The sequence below is a fragment of the Rhinichthys klamathensis genome, unplaced genomic scaffold, assembly GCF_029890125.1.
Source record: "Rhinichthys klamathensis goyatoka isolate OS25496 unplaced genomic scaffold, OSU_Roscu_1.1 h1tg000006l_1, whole genome shotgun sequence".
NCBI classification, from domain to species: domain Eukaryota; kingdom Metazoa; phylum Chordata; class Actinopteri; order Cypriniformes; family Leuciscidae; genus Rhinichthys; species Rhinichthys klamathensis.
In genome coordinates this window covers 3038528-3061757 of record NW_026606559.1, presented here as the reverse complement: position 1 = coordinate 3061757, position 23230 = coordinate 3038528, and the positions used below count along the sequence as shown (strand labels likewise).

The 23230-nt window shown below is 46.3% G+C and overlaps 1 protein-coding gene and 1 pseudogene across 1 annotated transcript in view; both read right to left on the bottom strand.

The window, feature by feature from the left end:
• The window catches only part of dnah5 (dynein, axonemal, heavy chain 5), a 171460-nt gene that overhangs the window by 56452 nt on the left and 91778 nt on the right, over window positions 1-23230 (bottom strand). Inside the window, exons 52-58 of the mRNA XM_056257650.1 lie at window positions 18961-19159; window positions 18466-18638; window positions 17947-18077; window positions 16268-16421; window positions 2180-2447; window positions 1034-1265; window positions 242-356 (exon numbers count right to left, since the gene is read on the bottom strand). Coding sequence (XP_056113625.1) covers window positions 242-356; window positions 1034-1265; window positions 2180-2447; window positions 16268-16421; window positions 17947-18077; window positions 18466-18638; window positions 18961-19159 — 1272 coding nt within the window. The remainder of the gene's footprint in view (window positions 1-241; window positions 357-1033; window positions 1266-2179; window positions 2448-16267; window positions 16422-17946; window positions 18078-18465; window positions 18639-18960; window positions 19160-23230) is intronic.
• LOC130091108 (5S ribosomal RNA) lies at window positions 20115-20231 on the bottom strand (annotated as a pseudogene).

Genomic DNA, 23230 nt, shown 5'->3' with positions numbered 1-23230 from the left:
CTCAAGCTATCAATCATGTATAGAGTGAAGTGAACAGGGAGCTGGTACACCCCCGAGGGGCCTCTGTACAAACTGACCTGGGCTTTGAGAGAGTTTTGTTGACCTTTCCCATCTAACTATGTTTAGAAATGATAAATACCGTTTTGAAATAGAATGAATTGGAAATTATATTTAGGGAGACAATTATCTGGGTCTGGGAGGCAATAATCAACAAATACACACATTCGACATGCTTATTTACCATATCAGCCTTCTCGTTGGCTATCTGAAGTTCTTTCTCCTTCACCTCCAGCTCTTTGCTGAGGGCAGCAACAGACTCAGAGGCCTCCTTGAGTTTCTGGAGGCCGGTGTTCATCCTAATAAAACAATACACTTGGATATAAAGTTTATAATACATGGTTGCAGACTCCACATCACTATTTACAGAAAGTCAGAAGGGAATCCACTATGAATGAATTGCACCTGTGGATAATGCTGTTTATTTGCACGCACTGTTTGAGTTATTTTAGCTCACGGTTCACCAAATGACTTATGCAAACCAGGAAACAATACAAATGCACTCGCAGAATCTTTCAGTAGGTTGTGCAGCAGATTACTGCAACATGGCATACTTTGCGGGCATTTTACAGTATCACTCCACAGCATCCAAATCTATCATCTGCTTTCCATGGTCAATGATACTACAGTAATTATGCAAGGCAAATAATGCTGCGTTTTGAATAAGGTAGAATTTATAGTTTAGTTTACATAGAAAGGTGCCATGTTTGGACAAAAAGGATTAACAATGACTTTATTCAAATACACAGTGCAGCACTATTTCAACAGCAGGTTTAGCACCTGGTTAAAATAAGATGCATTTTTTTTAACTGAAATACAGTGCACAAAATCCTTTAGTGAATTTGCCCCTTGGTGTCAGAACATGATACAATATATTTATAGCTTTTCTATAGATCACTATATATTATTTTCTATATACTGTATTTACTTTCCTTATTGATTTATGCTCTTGTTTTGTAGTTTTGCTGATACTGACCTTTCGGCGAGAGTCTGAACCTCTGAGTGCTTCTCTTTGTAGATGGTCTTGTAGTCGTGGATAAAGGACAGGTAGGATTTGGGTGTGACATGTGTTGAACGTCGGTAACGCTGAAAATAATCTGCACACTTTTCTGCCACCCCATCCTGAAAAGAGCCCATGCACTGAACCACTTCCCCCTTTACCTCAGGAGAGCAGTCTATGTCATACCTGGACAGGAAGTGTTCTGACACTGAGGGAAAAATAAACAAAAAGATATTTGTATTATTTCTTTGCACAATACACATATGAGCTGTTTATCTAGCTATAGACACAGTCACGATCTTTTGCAATGACTGATTGCTGTGATGCTTTTCTTGATTGTCTTTCAATACATTTAAATTATTGCCACGACATGAGCTGTTCTCCAAAATATGATAGGTTTAAATTGTTTGTCTAACAGTGTGTGATATTCCTAAATAGTTTATTTTCTGTCTGCATTAAAATGTAGACATGCAGATTTACCTGGACAATAAATCATGGTGGTTATTTTCAGATTATAAACATTATAAGACCTTAGTTTCAGGGTTGATTTTTACAGCTAACCTTGTCTGGGGTGGTTAACTTCAGCGGCTAGACCTTGTTAAAAAGATTGCTGGGTCTCCACTGTCAGTCATTCAAAAGTAGGCATGTATTCTAAGTAACATGGAAATCACAAAAAGGGCTTTTTTTTGTAGTAAATGCTTCAATAGTACCGATTTTTAAAAGCTCCTAATGAGTGAAACAGACTTTCTCTCATTGTTTTTCCTTGCTGCAAGAAGTTCTAATTTAGAACAGTTTAATATTAAACAGTTCAATTGTTCAATAACAGTCACTTTGAATTTACAGTGATAGGTTAAAAAAAGTCTCTGGAACTGAGTACACATGAAGCAAAGGGTTCAAACTGGGCCAAAACTATTTAGAACAGTGGGGAAAATATTGGTAGTTCGTCAATCCAATCCATGTACCGTATGCTCCATTCTAGTTTTTGTGATTCAGCACTAAATGCCCACATTCCCTCACAGACATGAGATATTTTTGATTAGGGCATCAGAATCAGCACCAGATTTTAGGGTTTCCACCTGGGTATATTGGACCTCCTTGGGTCTGATATTTCAAATTACTGACCTGCGATCAGAGCATCTTTGGGCCAGCGGCTAAACCAGTCCATGGTGCATCCTGAAATAAGAGCAGGAAACTTCAAAGCTCGATTACGGAACCTCTCCCCAACTGGAGAGAAGCACAGAACCACGTGAAGATTCTGTCTCACTCTGCTCATAAAATAATCATATAGGTTTTCATTCGTGGGTGGTCGCCGTGGAAACTCTCGCTTCATGACTGGAATGAGGTCACTGATAATCTCGTCAATCTCATCTCGAGCAAACAGATTGGACACCTGTGGCAGAGAGAATATTTCACACCTCATTAGATTAAACCTAGTGCATTGGTTTCACAGGGAAATGTACAATCATGACATAATGACACACAAAATTACAAACTGGGAAGAAAATTACTCCTTCAAGGAAGGGAAGACGTTTAAATGTTTTTAGTCATTCTCTGAATCACTTAAGGGATAGTTCACCCAAAAATAAAAATTTCAGTTATCGTTTATTCATACTCGTAGCATTCCAAACCTGTATGACTTTCTTTCTTGGACCACAAAGACATTCTAAAGACTGCACTTTTTTTTTACAATAAAAGCCTGTTGCTTATTTTCAGGTTTGATGTCAATGATGATAGTAAGTTGATCACTGCAAATCAAGTGTTTTATTTGTATGCTATCCGAGGTGAGGGCTCCGAGCTCGGAATTTGGCCCAAACCTAGATTGCTACCCCCATCCTTGACTGAAATGGGAACAAGCCAAGAGTGAGGTGTTGGGGTTATAGAGGGATGCTACAAAACTGTCACTGGACAAAGGAGAGGGACAGCTATATATACAGGGCTCTCTTACGCAGATTGGTTGGATTACATGTACATGCTCCTCCCGAACTTTGTCAAATCAGCTTCATTTAGAAAAAACGTCCCGGGTTACGTATGTAACCCTAGTTCCCTTTCGAGGGAACTCGCACTGCGTCGTTGAAAACGACTCTTTGGGGACGCTCCCTAAGCGTGCGCCTCTGAAGTATGAATGAAACTAATCCAATCCCGATTGGTGTTGCGTCGTGACGTAACATGTGACGGCATAACCGGATGTATAAAAACGGCGCTGATGCAAACACATACCAGCTTTCGCTCTTCAGCAAGCGCTATCTGTTGAAAACTGTCTGTCTTATTTGGTGTTGTATTGTCTGTCTGAAAGTGAAAGTATGGCGAGTGAGCAATTCACTAGATGTGTGCACCCCTGTCCTAGATTTATCACGGGTGGGGACACGCATCCACTATGTGTGAATTGTTTGGGAGTGCAGCACGCACAGGCAGCTCTCGAGGGAGCTGCCTGTGATCCCTGTACACATTGTGAAGCACTTCCATTGAGAGTGCTGCGCTCCCGCTTGGCTGTTTTTGATAAAGATGGCCAAGCTCGCGATCCTTGCGGTTCAGGTCCCGCGTCCGTTGAGGCGGCGCGGAGGCTTAGATCGTGGGGATCGCAAAAGGATCTCGCAGATGAGAACGAGACTGCTGAGGCACTTTCTCGTTCATCATCTGTGGATTCTATAACACTCGCTCATGATGCAGAAGCCCGCGCTGCGGCTTCTTCTGCCCATGACGAGTGCCCGGTGCTTGAACTATCCGCTTCCGAGGAAGTGGATGTGATCAGCATCGGGAGCGGGGAACATGAGTCACACTCGCCGACTCATGTTCCTGCGTATGAGGAGTTGGTGGAGGTTGTGACGCGTGCTGTGGCCAAACTCAATATTAGTTGGCCACAAGATAAGCAGGATGATTCTCGTCAGAGCAAATTAGACGAGAGATTCCTGCAGCATCGCTCACAGCCTCAGCGCCGGGGCTTGCCTTTTTTCCCGGATCTTCATAAAGAGATCTCGAGATCCTGGGAGAAGCCCCACTCATCTCGTATTTCATCACCTACGTTATGTGATTATAGTAATGTGGTGGGTGCGAGAGAGTCGGGGTATGGCAAGATGCCGCGGGTGGAGGAAGCTTTAGCGAGCTATCTTTCTCCCGAAGCGGCATCTTCGCTTAAAGCCCCGGCGCTGCCCAGCAAACCATGCAGGGACACTTCTGCGATGGTGGGCAGGGCTTATATGGCGGCTGGTCGGGCTGGTGCGTCCCTGCACTCTATGGCAATCTTGCAGGCGTACCAGGCCGATATCTTAAAAGACCTAGATGAGGGTGAGGGCCCAACACCCGAAGATATTGCGGAGCTTAGAAGAGCGACTGATTTATCTCTCCGAGCCACTAGGGAGACGGCCCGTGCTATTGGCCGCTCCATGGCAGCTTTGGTGGCCACAGAGAGGCATCTATGGCTGAATCTGTCCGGTATTAAGGATAAGGACAGATCATTTTTGTTGGATGCCCCGTTATCGCCTTCTGGCCTGTTCGGCGACGCAGTAAACACCGTTGTTGACAGGTTTCAGGAGGCGAAAAAACAGTCAGCAGCTTTTCAGCAGTATCTCCCTCGCCGATCTAGATCTGGGTCTAGGAGGGCTGGTCCAAGTGGCCAGCCTCAGCCGTCAGCCAGCTCCTCCCATCGCCTGGAGCAAAAGGAGAGCGTTTCCTCTCGAGCCCCTCCCTCGGGAGCTTGGCAACAGAGGAAACGTTCTCACTCTAAATCCTCTGGCCAGAAGGGCGACTTGAGGGCCGTCATTCAGGCAAAGAGGGCTTCAGGAAAGAGGTCCTAGCCAATCTGGTAGGACCTCTGAGGGCTGTCCCCCCCGTGAGGGAGCAACCGAGGTTGTTTTCACAACGGAGCCCTCTGGAAAGAGATGTTGTCCCGCCGTCCTGGACGCTTCGGGTCGCATCGATTTCCAGCGAACGCACACCGTGGCGTTCGCCCCAAAAGCTTGCAAGAGAGCACCGACTATGGTCACAAAATCGTTCTCGTCCGCTTCCTGCCAGTTCGCTGTGTCAGAGGGTCGAGAACAGTGCTCGAGAAACACCCGAGGCCAGTCTCGAGAGGCTGGTTCCCTTAGTAAATTTTGTAGAGGGGTGGCGCCTTCTTCCAAATATTTCTCTATGGGTCCTGAATATAATAGAAAAAGGATACAGACTGCAGTTTGGTCACCGACCTCCCAGGTTTGCAGGGGTGGTGCCGACTACAGTGGTTCCAGAACAGGCTCGGGTCATGGAACAAGAAGTACAGGCTCTCCTGGTCAAAGGGGCTATAGAAATTGTTCCCCCACCAGACAGAGAGTCCGGATTTTACAGCCGATACTTTATAGTTCCAAAGAAGGACGGCGGGCTAAGGCCGATTTTGGATCTAAGGCAGTTGAATCGGTCTCTGAGGAGATTCAGGTTCAAAATGCTTACGATTCCCATCATTGTGAATCAAATCAGGTCCGAGGACTGGTTTGTCACGATAGACCTAAAAGACGCCTATTTTCATGTCTCCATCCTTCCGTGTCACAGGAGGTTCCTAAGGTTTGCTTTCGGGGGCGAAGCATATCAGTATCGGGTTCTTCCGTTCGGCCTAGCACTCTCTCCCCGCACGTTCACGAAGTGTATGGATGCAGCTCTGGCTCCATTAAGACTTCAGGGCATCCGTATACTGAATTATATCGACGACTGGCTCATATTGGCCCAGTCTCGGGAAATGGCGGTTCGGCATCGAGATGTCGTCCTTGGCCACATTCAGGAATTGGGGTTGAGACTCAACACGAAAAAAAGCGTGTTGGAACCAGCTCAGAAAACAACGTTTTTGGGCGTGGTATGGAATTCGGTTACGATGCGGGCACACATGTCTCCCGCACGAATCGAGTCCATCCTGACAATGGTTTCTGGGATAAAGCTAGGCCAGCCCATCACTGTGAAGAGGTTTCAAAGGATGCTGGGCCTCATGGCAGCGGCATCCAACATTATACCTTTGGGCCTTCTACATATGAGGCCCCTCCAGTGGTGGCTGAAAGCCAAGGGGTTTTCCCCCAAGGGGAATCCATTTCGTATAATCAGAGTAACGCGCAGATGCCTTCGTTCTCTATTAATATGGAAGAAACCTTGGTTCCTGTCCCAAGGGCCAGTGTTAGGAGCGTCGTGTCGCCGGAAAACCGTTTCGACAGACGCCTCCCTCACTGGCTGGGGCGCGGTCATGGACGGCCGCTTTGCCAGGGGTCTGTGGCAGGACCATCATCATTTTTGGCATATAAATTGCCTGGAGATGTTGGCTGTGTTCAGGGCTCTGAGGAGCTTCCTTCCAGACATCAAGGGTTACCATGTCCTAGTACGATCGGACAATACATCAGTGGTAGCTTATCTGAACCGACAAGGGGGACTCAGATCGCGCCCTCTATCCAGATTGGCGCATCAGATTATTCTTTGGTCCCAGGGGAAAATATTATCTATCAGAGCAATATATGTCCCGGGGGTTCAGAATCGGGGAGCAGACATCCTGTCGAGGCAGGGGCTGAGGCCCGGGGAGTGGAGACTTCACCCAGAGGTGGTGAAGCTAATATGGCAGAGGTTCGGACCTATGGAAGTGGATCTATTCGCGTCTCAAGAGACGTCCCACTGTCCCCTTTGGTTTTCCCTCACCCATCCAGCCCCATTGGGGTTGGATGCCATGGTACAGGCTTGGCCGAGGCTTCGCCTGTATGCTTTTCCCCCCGTTGCTCTGCTTCCGGGAGTCCTAGAGAGGGTCCGTCAGGAGGGCATCAGTCTTCTTCTGGTAGCCCCGTTGTGGCCGGCCCGAGTATGGTTTTCAGACATCGTATCACTCCTGATAGACTCGCCGTGGCAGATTCCTCTGAGGAGGGATCTGTTGTCTCAGGCGGAGGGCACAGTTTTCCACCCTCGCCCAGAGTTGTGGAAGCTGTGGGTCTGGCCCCTGAGGGGGTCCAGTACTTAAATGCTGGGTTATCAGAGGGGGTGGTTGATACCATACTTAACTCTAGGGCTCCGTCTACTAGGAGATTGTATGGCCTCAAGTGGAATGTTTTTGCCACTTGGTGTAGAGAACATGAGCTAGATCCAGTTAACTGCCCGGTGGCTTCAGTTCTGGAGTTTCTTCAAAATCGCTTCTCTGCGGGTCTCTCCCCATCCACGCTTAAGGTGTACGTAGCTGCCATTGCGGCTTTCCATGCACCACTGGGCGATGGGCCTTTGGGGAGGCACCAACTGGTTGTACGTTTTCTCCGCGGTACATGGAGGATGAGACCGACAACCAGGTCCAGGGTTCCCTCCTGGGACCTGGCAGTGGTTCTCGAGGGGTTATCCCTTGCCCCCTTCGAACCTCTTCAGTCGGCGTCACCCAAGGATCTGACTTTCAAGATGGCATTCCTCTTAGCCATTACTTCCCTTAAGAGGGTGGGAGATCTCCAAGCCCTGGCAGTAACGCCAGCTTGCTTGGAGTTTGCACCTGGCGGAGTTAAGGTCATTTTGAACCCAAGACCGGGCTATGTGCCTAAGGTGCCTTCTAATGTGGCACGGTCTACAGTCCTTCAGGCTTTTCATCCTCCACCTCATGTGTCGGCAGAGGAAGAGAGGCTCCATTTGCTCTGTCCTGTCAGAGCGTTGAGCATTTACCTTGAGAGGTCCTCTTCCTGGAGGAGGTCGGACCAACTGTTGGTGTGTTTTGGGTCACCTAAAAAGGGGCTCCCTGCGTCCAAACAAACTATTAGTAATTGGATTGTTCAGGCTATTACCGAGGCCTACAAGGTGCGCAATATGCCTTCACCTTTGGCCGTTAGGGCTCACTCGACTAGAGGCATGGCTTCCTCTAGGGCTCTCCAACTGGGCGTGCCTCTTCAGGAGATCTGTGAGGCAGCCGGTTGGGCTACCCCGCACACCTTTATCAGGTTTTATGGTCTGCACCTCCCTAGTACGCCTGGTGCGCGAGTGCTCTCGTCCTAGTTTTGTGCCTGTTTCAGTTTCACTTTAGGGCGGGCCTTGTTCCGGTGCGTGGCATAGTGGGCATTCGTTCCCCAAAGAGTCGTTTTCAACGACGCAGTGCGAGTTCCCTCGAAAGGGAACGTCTCGGGTTATGACTATAACCCTTGTTCCCTGAGAAGGGAACGAGACACTGCGTCGTCCTGCCACGCCCCTAGAGGCCTTAGAGCGTCTTGCTTCATCGCGAGGCTGGTATGTGTTTGCATCAGCGCCGTTTTTATACATCCGGTTATGCCGTCACATGTTACGTCACGACGCAACACCAATCGGGATTGGATTAGTTTCATTCATACTTCAGAGGCGCACGCTTAGGGAGCGTCCCCAAAGAGTCGTTTTCAACGACGCAGTGTCTCGTTCCCTTCTCAGGGAACAAGGGTTATAGTCATAACCCGAGACGTTCCCCGAAGGGACGGACGCTGCGTGTAATCGCAGTGGGAACGCCCTCAGCGTGACGCGTCTGAAGCATGAATGAAATCAGTCAATGGAGAGAATGAGCGTACGGCGAGTGACGTCATCGACCAGGAAGCTATAAATATCCCCTGAGTACACAATACGCCAGCTTAAAAGTTACTGAAGCAGCGACCCAAGGGGATGCCGAGAGTATGGCAGGACACGCAGCGTCCGTCCCTTCGGGGAACTAGGGTTACATACGTAACCCGGGACGTTCCCCTTCAGGGACTACCGCTGCGTGTAATCGCAGTGGGAACGCAATACCCACATCCCCATACGACCAAATCCCCGTCGTGTGTCATTAGGAGACACAAACCGACGAGAGAACCTGAGCCCCGGGAGTGGAGCTAAGATCGAGGGAATAAAATCTAACGAAAGTGTGCGGTGAGGACCAGCCTGCCGCAACACAAACGTCCTGAAGAGAAGCTCCTGAAAGAAGAGCTGTAGAAGCAGCCATACTCCGGGTGGAATGAGCCCTTACAGCCAAAGGTGAAGGCTGATGGGCCGAACCATAAGCAAGTGAGATGGCCTCGACCACCCACTTGCTCATCCTTTGCCTAGATGCAGGATACCCTTTCTTAGGTGACCCAAACAGACGAACAGTTGTTCCGATCTCCTCCACAGGGCAGCTCTGTGGACGTAAGCATCTAAAACCCAAACTGGGCACAGCAAATTAAGTTTCTCCTGGTCTGACGTCAGAAAAGGCGGAGGACTGAAAACCTGCAGAACTATAGGTCTAACAGAAACAGTTGGAACCTTAGGAACATAACCTGGTCTCGGAAAGATAAAGGCCTTAACCATACCAGGAGCAAATTCCAGGCACGAGGGAGCCACCGAAAGTGCTTGAATATCTCCAATTCTTTTTAGAGATGAGATAGCGAGAAGAAGGATAGACTTTAGAGTAAGAAACTTTTCCGAAACTTCCTCGATGGGCTCGAAAGGAGCAAGGGAGAGACCTTCTAAGATGATGGCCAGATCCCAAGCTGGTACCCTCGTGCGAACTGCAGGCCTCAGCCTCAAGGTGCCACGAAGGAAGCGAGACATAAGTGGGTGTTTCCCGAGGGAACCTCCACTTGAAGGGGTGTGGTAAGCAGCTAAGGCCGCCACATACACCTTCAGTGTGGAGTGGGATAACCCTGTGGAGAGACGGTCCTGCAGGAAATCCAGCACTGTACCAACCGGGCTGTTAACTGGGTCCTGCTGGCGCTCTCCACACCAAGAGGTGAAAAGTTTCCACCTCGCGGCATATAACTTCCTCGTGGAGGGAGCTCTGGATCGGAGGATGGTCTCAACCACCTCAGCCGAGAGACCAGAATCTATGAGCTGGGCCCCCTCAGAGGCCAAGCCCACAGCCTCCATAGCTCTGGACGGGGGTAAAGGATCGACCCACTCGCCTGAGAGAGCAGATCTCTCCTGATCGGTATCTCTAGGGGAGAGCCGTCGAGGAGAGACACTAGGTCCGCAAACCATACCCGGGCCGGCCAGAACGGGGCTATTAGCAGGAGACTGAGCCCGTCCCGGCGAACCCTCTCCAGAACTCCTGGGAGCAGAGCGATCGGGGGAAAAGCGTACAAGCGTGACCTCGGCCACGGATGTACCATCGCATCCAACCCCAGCGGGGCTGGATGGCTGAGAGAGAACCACAGCGGGCAGTGTGATGTTTCTCGAGAAGCAAATAGGTCTACCTCGGCACGACCAAAATGTTTCCATAGGAGTTCCACCACCTCGGGGTGAAGACTCCATTCCCCGGGCCTCGGCCCCTGTCTTGACAGGATGTCTGCCCCCTGATTTAAATACCCCGGGAGATAAATAGCTCTCAGCGAAAGAATTTTCCCCTGGGACCATAGAAGGATCTGACGTGCCAGTTTGTGAAGCGGGCGAGAACGCAGACCTCCCTGATGGTTGATATAAGAAACCACCGATGTGTTGTCTGTCCGGACAAGAACATGGTGGCCCCTTAGGTCTGGGAGGAAGTGTTTCAGAGCCTGAAACACCGCCAACATCTCTAGGCAGTTTAAGTGCCACAGACGATGATGGTCCTCCCACAGACCCTGAGCCGGGCGACCATCCATGATCGCCCCCCAACCCGTGAGAGAGGCATCTGTCGTTAGCATAACGCGACGACAAGGAGCTCCTAACACAGGGCCTTGGGACAGAAACCAAGGATCTTTCCACATGATCAGGGCGTGATGACACGGTCGCGAACTCACGATCATGCGAAGCGGATTTCCCCTCGGGGAGAATCCCTTGGTCCTGAGCCACCACTGTAACAGTCTCATGTGCAAGAGGCCAAGAGGTATCACGTTGGACGCAGCTGCCATGAGACCTAACAGTCTCTGGAACTGTTTTACAGTGGATGACTGGCCTAGCTTGACCTGATCTACTGCAGCGAGAATCAAAGCTATCGTGCCTGCATCGTCGTTGAATCCCACACTACACCTAGAAAAGAGGTTCTCTGTAATGGAGAAAGAACACTCTTTTTGGCGTTGAGCCTCAGCCCCAGTCACTTGATATGAGCAAGAACGACATCTCGGTGCCGAACCGCCTGTTGTTCCGATTGAGCTAGAATCAAGCAATCGTCTATATAGTTCAGAAAGCGGATGCCCTGTAACCTCAGCGGGGCTATAGCAGCATCCATACACTTCGTGAATGTTCGGGGTGACAGTGCTAGGCCGAACGGAAGAACCCGATTCGCCCCCGAAAGCGAACCTCAGGAACTTCCTGTGTTGAGGGAGGATAGATACATGGAAGTAAACGTCCTTTAGATCTATCATGACAAACCAGTCCTCGGATCTGATTTGAATATCCCGAGTGACAGACACAGCGCCCTGTAACGTACTGGCAGGGAACAGCTGGTCTGGGCACTCCACAACCCTCCTTGGAGGGGGCGAGCGTCCCTCGGGAAATCGCTCGCCGAGTCTCTCTACGCCCTGTGAAGGCAGGGTTAGTAGAGCAGACCCCTGAGGGCATCGGAAAAGACAGGGCACCGTGTTTTTGTGCAGTGAACTCAGGTCTTTCACGATGGGGACCACCCTCAGAGTCCTGACGTTCAGCACGTCAGGATTTTTTTTTTTCGATGAAGTACCGGCTGTAGTATCCTAACTCCCTGCTGGGTGGGGGAACCCGTTCTATAGCCCCTTTTTGCAGTAGAGATTTTACCTCCTGTTCTAATACCAGAGCCTGCTCGGGGCCCACCACAGTGGGCAGCCAGGAACTCTACTAAGGGAACCAGCCTCTCGAGGCTGGCCTCTGGATGAACATCCCGAGTGACAGACACAGCGCCCTGTAACAAACTGGCAGGAAACAGCTGGTCTGAGCACTCCACAACCCTCCTTGGAGGGGGCGAGCGTCCCTCGGGAAATCGCTCGCCGAGTCTCTCTACGCCCTGTATAGGCAGGGTTAGTAGAACAGACCCCTGAGGGCAACGAGAAAGACAGGGCACCGTTTTTTTGTGCGGTGAACTCAAGTTTTTCCCGATGGGGACCACCCTCAGAGTCCTGACGTTCAGCCCGTCAGGACTTTTTCGACGCGGCCTTTCTGGTGACAATGACTGTCCTCAGATCAGTCCTGCCCCGAGAAGGCCGCGCCGGAGAGCGCCCCGCCTCGTCCCTCCAGTTTCTCTGCAGGGGGGCACGAGACGTGACACTCCGCTTCTGCTGTGCTCTTTTGGAAGACGAACTCGACGAAAGATTTTGCTCTGGTTGAACATTCTGCGTGACAGACACAGTGCCCTGTAACGGCGCACCAGCAGGGAACGACTGGTCTGAACACACTAGAACCCTCCTTAGAGGCGGCGAGCGTCCCTCGGGAAAGCACTCGCCAGACCCTTCTAAGCCCTGTTTCGGCAGGGTTAGTAGGACGGGCCCCTGAGGGCGCCGGGAGAGACAGGGCACCCTTAAGGGAGGTGAACGCAAGTCTCTCTCGGCGGGGACCCCCCCCAGATGTTCCTTTGAGCAGGTCGGAAAAGCCTGCATAAAAGCCTTTTTTTTTTTTTTTTTTTTTTTTTTTTTTTTTTCGTATGCAAACATGCAGCCGCCTAACCAGCCACCGAGTAAGCCTTCCCCAACAGCACAGAGGGTTTTCTTTTTTTTTTTTTTTTTGTGGAAGACCCGGTGCTTTAAGTGAAGACGATGAAGCAGGAGAGAGATAGCTTGCGAGCGTCTCCTCCGCCTACAGCATCGTCACATAACCAGCAGATTTAGCACCAACAATGTTACCATAAGCAGGTTGAGGTCGTGCAGACAGAAATCTATCATCTAGTTTGCTTTTAATTCTAGAATCCTGTCTATCAGCTGGCCACTCGATACTGTTCTTTTTTTTTCAGCTTTTCAACAGCCCGAGATAACACATCCATCAAACCTTCTTCATTTGCAGTATAATGTGATAAACTAGTTTCCTCTGATGCAAAACTTTCGACATCCAGCTCCTCAGAACTGGAAAATCTCAATTCAACATCATCATGTGCCTCCACCCGGGCAGAAGTAACCACCGCAGCGCGTGCTTCCAGAGCCGGGTGAGAGGCACTAGATCTCGGTGGAGATAGCTGAGATAGGGCGGAGCCCGTCTCAACGTCGCCAGTGAGATCCATCTGCGAGCCCCAAGACAAGCACCGCCGCTCTGCCTCAACAGAAGCGGGACCCGAGCCTCGGGGAGCTCGCAGCAAACCACTCTCCTCGAAGAGCGATCGCCGCGAGCGCAGAGTTCTCAAGGGAAAACGCTCGCGATGCTGACAATCGACTCCCTCGAGAGCCGACTGAGCATGCTGCACTCCCTAACAACAAACACATAGCTCGTGTGAATCCCCACCCGTGATGTATCGAGTACAGGGGGGAACACACTTCTTATACTGCTCGCTCATATTGTTTTTTTTTTATATAAAATATATAGTGAAAAACTCCTGACAAAACAGACAAACACAATCGACAGATTCAGACACACACAGAGCTGCTGAAGTAACTAAAGCTGGCGTATTGTGTACTCAGGGGATATTTATAGCTTCCTGGTCGATGACGTCACTCGCCGTACGCTCATTCTCTCCATTGACTGATTTCATTCATGCTTCAGACGCGTCACGCTGAGGGCGTTCCCACTGCGATTACACGCAGCGGTAGTCCCTGAAGGGGAACTATAACTAATCATAGAATTACAGTGTGGTTCAAAACCTAATACCACTATAGATAAATTAGCAAAACAGAAAATAGGAGAATAATTATAATTTGAGTGAAAAGTTGGACTGAAAATTGATTTCATGAAAATGTCCTCCTTTTACTTAATTAGCAGCATCAACTATGATTTGAGTATGATTTGAGAATGTTCCAAGGAGCGTTTTGTGTTGATTTTTTTTTTTTTGGATTGGTGACCAAGGAATAAACAAATAAGTATTTTATTTCTTTTTTCTTTACCTTCTTCGAGTTAGTTTTTTCGTGCGCACAAGATAGTTTCTCGTGATCACGTGAAAGTCTGTATATTTTTATTTTTGCAAAGGTCCCTTTAGGGGCTCCGTAGTTTTACATTTACAGAAACACCAAAACATTTTTATTTTCAGGCTTAAATTACATTTTGAATCCCATATTTTCAATGTGGTCTGATACTCCTCCACTATATAAGACAATGCTATTTTATTAGAACAGTACACAACAGTCTGTCAGAAGGACTACAAATGGATTAGTGCATGACTGGAACCAGGCAATATTTCACTTAAGTTTGGCCACACAGTCCTCCTGCTGCATGACAGAGTACCACACTCTTAGTCTCACGGAAATACAGCAATAACCATGAGATAAAAATGTTGGAGTCTGTCTAGTCATGTCTCTTAAAGACTTATCTTGCTTTTTCTGCTCTCTTTTCAGAATCGTGGATAATAACTTGCACTAAACTCCATTTGTTATTTCATCTGTCTTCCACATTGACATCATAGTCTCGCCTCAAACTAAACCCTGAAATTCTTATTATAACTAAGGGCTTGTGTGTTTCATTAATATTCTTGAGCAGAGCTCTCGAGTGCTCTTCTCCTCTGCAGTCAATTCTCTTTATGTACTTAACAGCATGATTAATGAAATAACAACCTTCACCAAATCTGGCTGACCAAAAACCTTTCTAAGACTGTATGACATCTTTAAAACCCCCAAGAGGTGCACCCTGTGGTTGAATTATAGCCAATTATTCTCAAACCCCTTTATTTATTCAGGGATAGTGAGAAAGACACATTGGAGCATAAACACATTATTCTTACTGTTTTCCATGTGGCTACCTCTACCTACTCTTCTCTCTCTTTCTGACACGTCCAAATAGAATGTTTTCCCACAGATTTCCACAGAATTTCTTTCAATACATAACAAACATTTCTTACCCCTTGCGTTTTTGTATATTAAATATTATGCAAATTTAGCTACCATATACGCATTAAACACACCTTAACCATGTTTTAATCCATTCCGAATAGTTATTACACACATCTCCCACCCAAAACTGTACAGTCAACACACTGTTCATGACAACCTCAAATTGACCCGCTAACATCATTACTGTCTTCCTTATACTTTTTATAAGGAAGACAAATACTTTTAAAATACTTTTTGCGCATTACAAAGTAAACTTGAGAACATATGTGCCCAGTTTCACAGACAAGGCTTAAAGGGGTCATCAGATGCAAAAGTCACTTTTATATGGTGCTTGCATATAAATGTGTCTTTGCTGTGTGTGGACACAACCACCCTACAATGAAAAAAAATCCATTCACTCCTTTTTTTTTAATCCTCAAAAAGCCTAAACACTCTCAATAATCAAGCCGTTTGGATTTTCTGAGCAATATGATGTCATATTGCTCATGCTCCGCCCACGACCACTGACGGACTGTCCCGTATTAGCATATTTCCGCCCTCAGCCATTTGTATTCTGTCCAAACCAAAGCTTAAACCCAAAGCTTAAAAGATCCAAAAGGTTATACAAATGAATCTATATGAACCCAGTGGATTAATCCAATTCCTATGAAGAGATGTGATCACTTTATATGATAAAGAGATTTCATTTAGGATTTTATTTACATCTAAACAATGATCTCCACACGTACATATAGCTCATCACATGTGGTAAAAATGGAAGCTCAAACTTGTATCTTGTGGGTTTTGGAACAATATGGTGGTGAGTAAATGATGACAGAAATATTCTTGGAAAAGTTTACTGAAGTGCCCGGTCTCTTTCAATAATGTAATCTAAATAAACAGTTTGTCTATCCAACTCATCCCCCTGTCTTCAGCTCTTCAGCTCTTTCCCCTGAGGTGCGGTCATGTTAACGCAACACTTCCCCAGTGCTACTCCGTTGGTTTCAGTGTGATGCATGGATTCCACAACAAGTGAGTTCAGCCACTGCTCTTTGGCAGGTGTCACATTGCAGGATGCATTAGCTGCTATTTTTTCCCCCTTTGACAAACCCATCTATCTCTCTAATATGAAGCAATGCATCTCGGGCCTTACAGATCCCATTTATTTGTGTGTCATTACCACACAGAATGAGCTCTGTAATTTGTCAGAGGACAGGGCAACATGCTCCCTTTGTTTATTTTCATTACAGCACCTCGGGAAATCTGACTTATTTGCAGTGAAATAAAGGTTGAGTTATAGGGGGCATACGTTGTAACCGTGGAAACACATGTAGTTTGGCTTATTTTACCATGTGTTCTAAAAACATCATGGAACGGCTCAGAAATGGTGGCTGTGGGGCTTGAGGGGAAGGGTGTTTCTATAAGCATGATGTCAGAACGGTTCTCTGACCTCTCCTGATGAAAGGACGTTGTTCATGTACTCCAGGAAGGATTCCTCCTTGATCTCATTGTCAGTGAAAATAAAGCTGATGCCTTTGCCCTGTTGTCCAGCAGTTCTATACAGGCCCTTCAGGTCCTCCATCAGGTTGGGGGTGTTGTAGGAACTACAGAAAACACAAGTTTAAGCAAATCAGAAGTCTTTATTTGTCTAACCCAAACCAAGGTTCGCAAACCCCAGGGAGTTTGTGAGTTGATAAAAATCTAAAATAGAACACTTAGTAAAAATATTGTATTTGTTTGCCTGCAATTTAACGTCAAAGAACCATGAACATACAAATGTGTTGTTAAATTATCACTTAAATTCTAAAAATCTTTGTATGATTTGAAACCATTATAAAGTCAAACTGAGTGAATCATAAGTCATATATCCTATAATATTGCTATAAAGCCTAGCTCATCCTCAATTTTAGATTCGATTGCACTTTTCTTCTTGGCATTCTTTCTGGCCTATAACTGTATTCATTTTTCTGAACACATGAAACAAATCAAAATGCTACTGTTTATGAATAAATACAATTATTAGTACAATTTGTATATTACACAGCATATGCTGTCAATGTCCTTTGAATATGCCCTTTTAATTGCAATGTTTCTTTTTTTGTGTGTGTGTGTTTTCTGTACAGCAAGAAAATAAACAAAACTGATATGTTGCCATTTCGCAAAACACTGTACCAAAGAGAGTTATGGAATTAGGTGTGAAAAGACTGCCTGGATACAGAGAATTGCGAGCAGCTTGTGTTTTGAAGGCAATAAGGTAAAATATGTCTGTTTTCTCTGGAGACTCTCACACATAGTTTGAGATCAACACCAGATTCATTCATATTATTATCAAATATAAGCTGCAATGAAAATCTCCAAATACGAGTCAAACTGCCAAAGGCTTGCTGCTGTCATCACACAGCAAATGAAGAAGAGCACTGTGGAATTACAGGTGGCTACAACAGGCAAAACCTTCCATTCCTCAGAAAACGATTCCCTCCAAATCCCCAGAGTCAAAAAGAAGTCAATATATAAAAAGAATCACTTGACAGATGGCTCCCTGTCTTTCTACAGACTTTAACGATTAGCAGGTATTTCCAGTTTAAATTTTAGTACTGAATTATCAATTGCATTGGAAGACAAGCGTCTGAATTGAAAATGTCCAGTCTCATTGTCTGAATCAGACTGAACAGTTGATTGGATATGGGATCTTTCCTCTTTATAGTCTGCAACAGCAGAGCTAAATTGAAAAGGGGAGGCCAGAACACTCTTATACACAGATACCATCTACTGGAGTACGACTAAACTGCATTACACAAGAAAATGTGCTTTATGACTTTTGACATTTACATAAAGGAAAACAAAAGCACTGGTATTACAATGACACATGTTTATTACACTGCTATGCATGTGTTATTAACTAAGTTATTACTGTGTAATTTAAAACGTTCCATTGTGAAGACTGTCTAGTGAAGATAGCCTTTGTAAAGACCATCTGTGATGATGTAGAAATTAAAGTTTAATGCAAACTTTGCATTATCTAGTACTCAAACAATAGGACACAGATTCAATTTCATTTGTCTCCCTGAAGGGGAAAAGTGAATTCTAATAAAGAGGCTATGAATGATTGAGTATGCGAAGGTGACTCACCGAGTGAGTGTAATCTGAAAAGTCTTGTAGCCAGCGATAAAAGACGCTAGTCTTGTCAGACTTTGTTTTCCAGAACCCCCTACACCGACCAGGAGGGCATTTCCCCGAGGGGTCCTGATGATCCGAGAAATCTAGGGAAAGAGAGTGTAAGAGAGAGAAAGACAGATGCCACCTCATTACCATGCAAAACGTTTATACACACACTTTGCATAGCACTTGCTTGTACCCTACGACATGTCTGTCTCCTGTAATCAGCAGAGAAAGTGAACTGGAACAAATCAAAATTACTTGAGAGCCCTTCATTTATTTTTCTCTTTCATGATAGAAGGATGCTAATAGTCTATAGCAAGGTTATTCTTTTCAACAAACACAGATGAATTGTTGAAAATTTTTTTGAGCCCTGAAAATGTTCTCATGATCACAAGGGCAGGATTACCAAACTGGCCAGTGGCCCTGATGATAACATGCTGTCAATACAGAGAAACAAGAAACATTAGTGTAATATGATATTCTATGTACCTTAACCAGATGAATCATGGCGTCCCGGAAGAAAACCATATCCATGCCTGCTCCTCTGATGCTCTCATTGTAATGACTCAAAAACATGTTCAGCCTCTCCATTAGACTATCAAAAGATTTGATAGGCTCGTATACTTTTGGCATGTCGAAATCAGTTTCCTCTGGCTCCTCACCTGTTCAGATATAAAAACAACACATAAATGCTAGATTTCATTCCAATTCAGATGAGAAACTGCCAATCAACTCTCTATTGCACAATATTTGGGCAGGTCCTTTATACGCATCTTCAAAGTAACTTTAAGGATGGTCAGCTAATTTGGTGACCATCTTGGTTACGGCCAAGGGCTGTTTTTTGTTTTGTTTTGTTTAGTTTTTTTACTGACGTCATCATACAACAAATTTCAAACAAAACAAAAGTGTAACAGACTTCTAGCATGACAAGAAGATTTTAGTTAATACAATTTTTATACATTTTTATTTGTTTCTGATCATTACCTGTGGCCTCAGGTGCATCTCTGAGAAAGTCCACAAAGTAGGAATCCACCCCAAGATCCACAACCGCTCGTTCATCTTCCCCAAGCTCTTCTTCCACCAGCTTGGCCAGTGTGTAGTCAAACCAGGCCACATCCTCTGGGGCAGTAAACCGGTCAGCAATAACACGTTTGCATTCATGCTTCCACAGCCGTAGTAATACCTGGGCCAATATTTCATACACAATTTTGAGTAATGTGTAGGGTATTATTTAAAGAACACTGGAACCAAAATGCTTTTCTTGACATTTGTTTCCATTTGATAGTTCTTGAATGTCTGTATTCTTACTGTATTCATACTAAAGTACTCTGACATTGTTTCTGCAACTGACTTTTTAAAAGAACAATGGCTCATTCACTAATAATTGCGTGGGATATTTAGTATTTGTAGAGAACTTCTCACAAAACATCTCTGCCTAATTCACAACACATGAATTTGTTCTTAATCTCGTTCTAATGTTAGTGAATTTGGAGTATTCTAAATGAGCGGCCATGTGCACAAGGCTAGTCATTTGCATAAAACATGCCCAAGCCATCTCCTTATAAGGCTTTCCACACAACATTTCCCTTATGGCCTTTCGTCACTCTCGTCAAACATATGTGGCTCTCCACAGATGCGCTCTTACTAGATCCTCGAGTAATGAATGAATGAATGAATGAGGCATTTATATAGCGCTTTCATATGTACTACTGTACACCCAAAGCGCTTTACAATCATATCAGGGGGTCTCTCCTCAACCAGCACCAGTGTGCAGCATCCACTTGGATGATGCGACGGTAGCCACAGTACAACGGCGCCAGTGCGCTCACCACACACCAGCTATAGTTGGAGAGGAGAGAGAGTGATAGAGCCAATTCAGTGGATGGGGATTATTAGGAGGCCATGATTGGCAGGGGGCCAATGGGTGGAATGTGGCCAGGACACCGGGGTAATACCCCTACTCTTTACAAGAAGTGCCATGGGATTTTTAATGACCACAGAGAGTCAGGGCCTCGGTTTAACGTCTCATCCGAAGGACGGTGCTCTTTGACAGTATAGTGTCCCCGTCACTATACTGGGGCGTTAGGACCCACACAGACCACAGGGTGAGCACCCCCTGCTGGCCTCACTAACACCTCTTCCAGCAGCAACCTGGTTTTCTCAGGAGGTCTCCCATCCAGGTACTAACCAGGCTCAGCCCTGCTTAGCTTCAATGGGCAACCAGTCTTGGGCTACAGGGTGATATGGCTGCTGGAGTAATGCCAAGTGTTTCATTCTAAAAAACAGTTTTAAAAATCTGTTTTATAGGAGAAGTCACGAACAACTGCGCGACAGGTATGATTCAGTTTATGGCACTTCTCATTAATTTCTATGGTGTCCGCAAACAGTGATTGACTGTTGCACAGCTCTGAAAGAAAAAAAATGATGTCAAGGCAGATTGGTTATCAAGGCACACGTGGTCCAGGTTAGCCATTACACTTTGTCCAATGGTAGAGCCACGGACCCTAGTATCTCCCAATAATAAGACTATCTCTGCCATAAATGTCAAATCCTAGCGCACTCGTGATTGTAAAAAACTAATACCTAACGCCCAAAAATGAAGATTCTGTCATTAATTACTCACCCTCATGTCGTTCCAAACCCGTAAAAATAAAATCAGAGAGCTCTCTGACCCCTCCATAGACAGCAATTTAATTACCAATTTCAAGGCCCAGAAATGTAGTAAAGACATAGTTAAAATAGTCCATGCAACTACAGTGGTTTAACCTTAATTTTATGAAGCGATGAGAATACTTTTTCTGCTTAAAAAACAAACAAAAATAACGACTTTATTAAACAATTTCTTCTTTTCTGCATCAGTCTCCTACGCAGTTTACGTTGTAAATACAATGTATCGCTTCCGGGATATAGTTCCTTTCTAGACCAGTTTGTCCTGGTCTCCTACTACAGACCCTGGGTCGAGTGGCCTTCCATGACCGCTCCCCACCCTGTGAGGGATGCATCTGTCGACACAGTCTTGTGATGACAGGATGCTCCCAACACTGGACAGGAACCAAGGCTTCATCCACATGATCAAGGAACAAAGGCACCTTGATCGTGCAAAACAGGTTGCCCCTCGGGGAATCCCCCTGGTCCTAAGCCACCACTGCAAGGGTCTCACGTCCAGCAGGCCGAAGAGTATCACATCGGATGCAGCATGCCATGAGCCATAACAGACTCAAAAAACTGTTTTAAAGTGATGAGCCTAGCTTGGCCTAGCTTGATTCTGGTTACTGCTGCCAGATTCGACTCGATATGTGCGGGAGACAATTGTGCCTGCATCGAGACCGAGTCCAAAAACGACTCCTAGAAAAGTAGTTCTCTGAACGGGAGAAAGCATATATTTAATCGCATATTCTTCTCAACCCCAAGCACATTTTGTGGTTAAGCACGACATCTCGATGCCGAGCCGCCATCTCTGTGTGAGAATAACACAAGGCTGAACGGAATAACCCGATATTGGTATGCTTCAACCACTAAAGCGAACCTCAGGAATTCCTGTGTTCTGGAAGGATGGAAATATGGAAATTAGCGTGCCTTAGATCAATTGTGACAAACCAGTCCTCTGTCTTGATTTGAGTCACGATAAGCAGAATCATCAGCATCTTGAACCTGAGTCTCCTCATGTACCAGCTGTAGAACTGGGCATTTCTCTCTGGAGGAGGAATACATTCTATGGCCTCCTTCGCCAAAAGAGACTAAACTTCCTGTTCCCTCACCCGAGCCTGCTCGGAGTCCACCACCCACTGAGACACATTTGGAAGAAAACTCTAGGCCTCAATGTGGTCTACTACAGGGACCAGCCTCTTGAGGCTGATCTCGGGTATACTCTGAATACTGAACTCGGTTCCCTGAAGTGGATGGCCAGCAGGGAACGACCAAACTGATTTTTCTACAGCTTATCCTGGGAGGGAACAAACTCTGTAGGGCCGCAACAAATTTGGGGGGACACTGAGATTTTCGTTCGTTGGAAACCGATGCATCCGAAGCGCCGAAGGCAGCACGGTTCACAATTAGATTTCCTGAGCTCGGTTGTGGCTCGAGCCACAACACTGTCTTCGAGTTTCATTACCTGATCTGCTTGGGATTGACCACTGAGTGAAGTACCCCATTGAGTCAAGGCGGGCGAAAATCAGCCCTACAGGGTGCAGGACCCATTGAGACACGTTTGGAAGAAGTTTCCACGCTGCCAGATGGTCTAATAAAGGTGCATTGTGAGTAGTCAACTTGGTGCCCTGAAGTGGATGACTGGCAGGGAACAACTGAATTGGGCGTACACTGAGACCTGAGCTCGCTGGAAACCGGTGCGCCCTAAAGCACCAAGGGTGGCAGGGTTGGAAGAATGGTCCCCTGAGGGCACCAAGGAGAAACGGGCACAATATAATTAGTGCGAGCCATTTCTGTGTCTGTGTCTATGTTAATGATTGGTAGTGTGGCTGCATTACTGTGAGGGAGACTTTCAGTAACAGAGATGTGGAACTGCTGCACATTAGCTTGCGACCATTTTATTTGCCACGTGAGTTTGGCAATGTTGTCATCTGCGTTGTTTATATGCCACCGGATGTAAACACTGTAAGAGCTGAGATGCAGGTGTCTGAGTGATTGCAACAGCAGCTCCAACACACTCCTAATGCTCCTCTTTTGGGTGATATAAATCACTGTTATCTTGAAAGATTTCTTCCTGGTTTCCAACAATATGTCAACTGCAAGTGTTATGGGAATATATCCAATGCATATACTGTGAAAGTTAAGCCACCATTAGCAAACTCGGACCATAATACTGTGCAGCTTATTCCTGTCTACCGTAACTTGCTGTAGTCAGTTAAGCCTGTGAACAAGATGGTGAGATTTTGTTCTTCAGAAAAAGTGGAGATATTGAAGGGCTGTTTACTCTGTACTGACTGGGAGGTGCTTTATGATCCAGATATTGGTGATAATGAAATTAGGTTTGCGTATGTCAAATTCTGTGTAGATTCTACACAGATGTACTCGTTACATCATACAAAGCATGGCATCTACGCTAATGTTAGTCTTTCTGCTTATTCCGAGGTTTACTGTAATCAGCTGGATCCAGGTCGTATCCAGACCAGATGGAGGACCTGCGCCTAGACACGACCACAACGCATGATGTAGTCAGCCGGATCCGGGCCGTATCCAGACCGGATGTAGGACCTGCACCTAGACACGGCCACAACGCATCCCTGAAGTGTCAGCA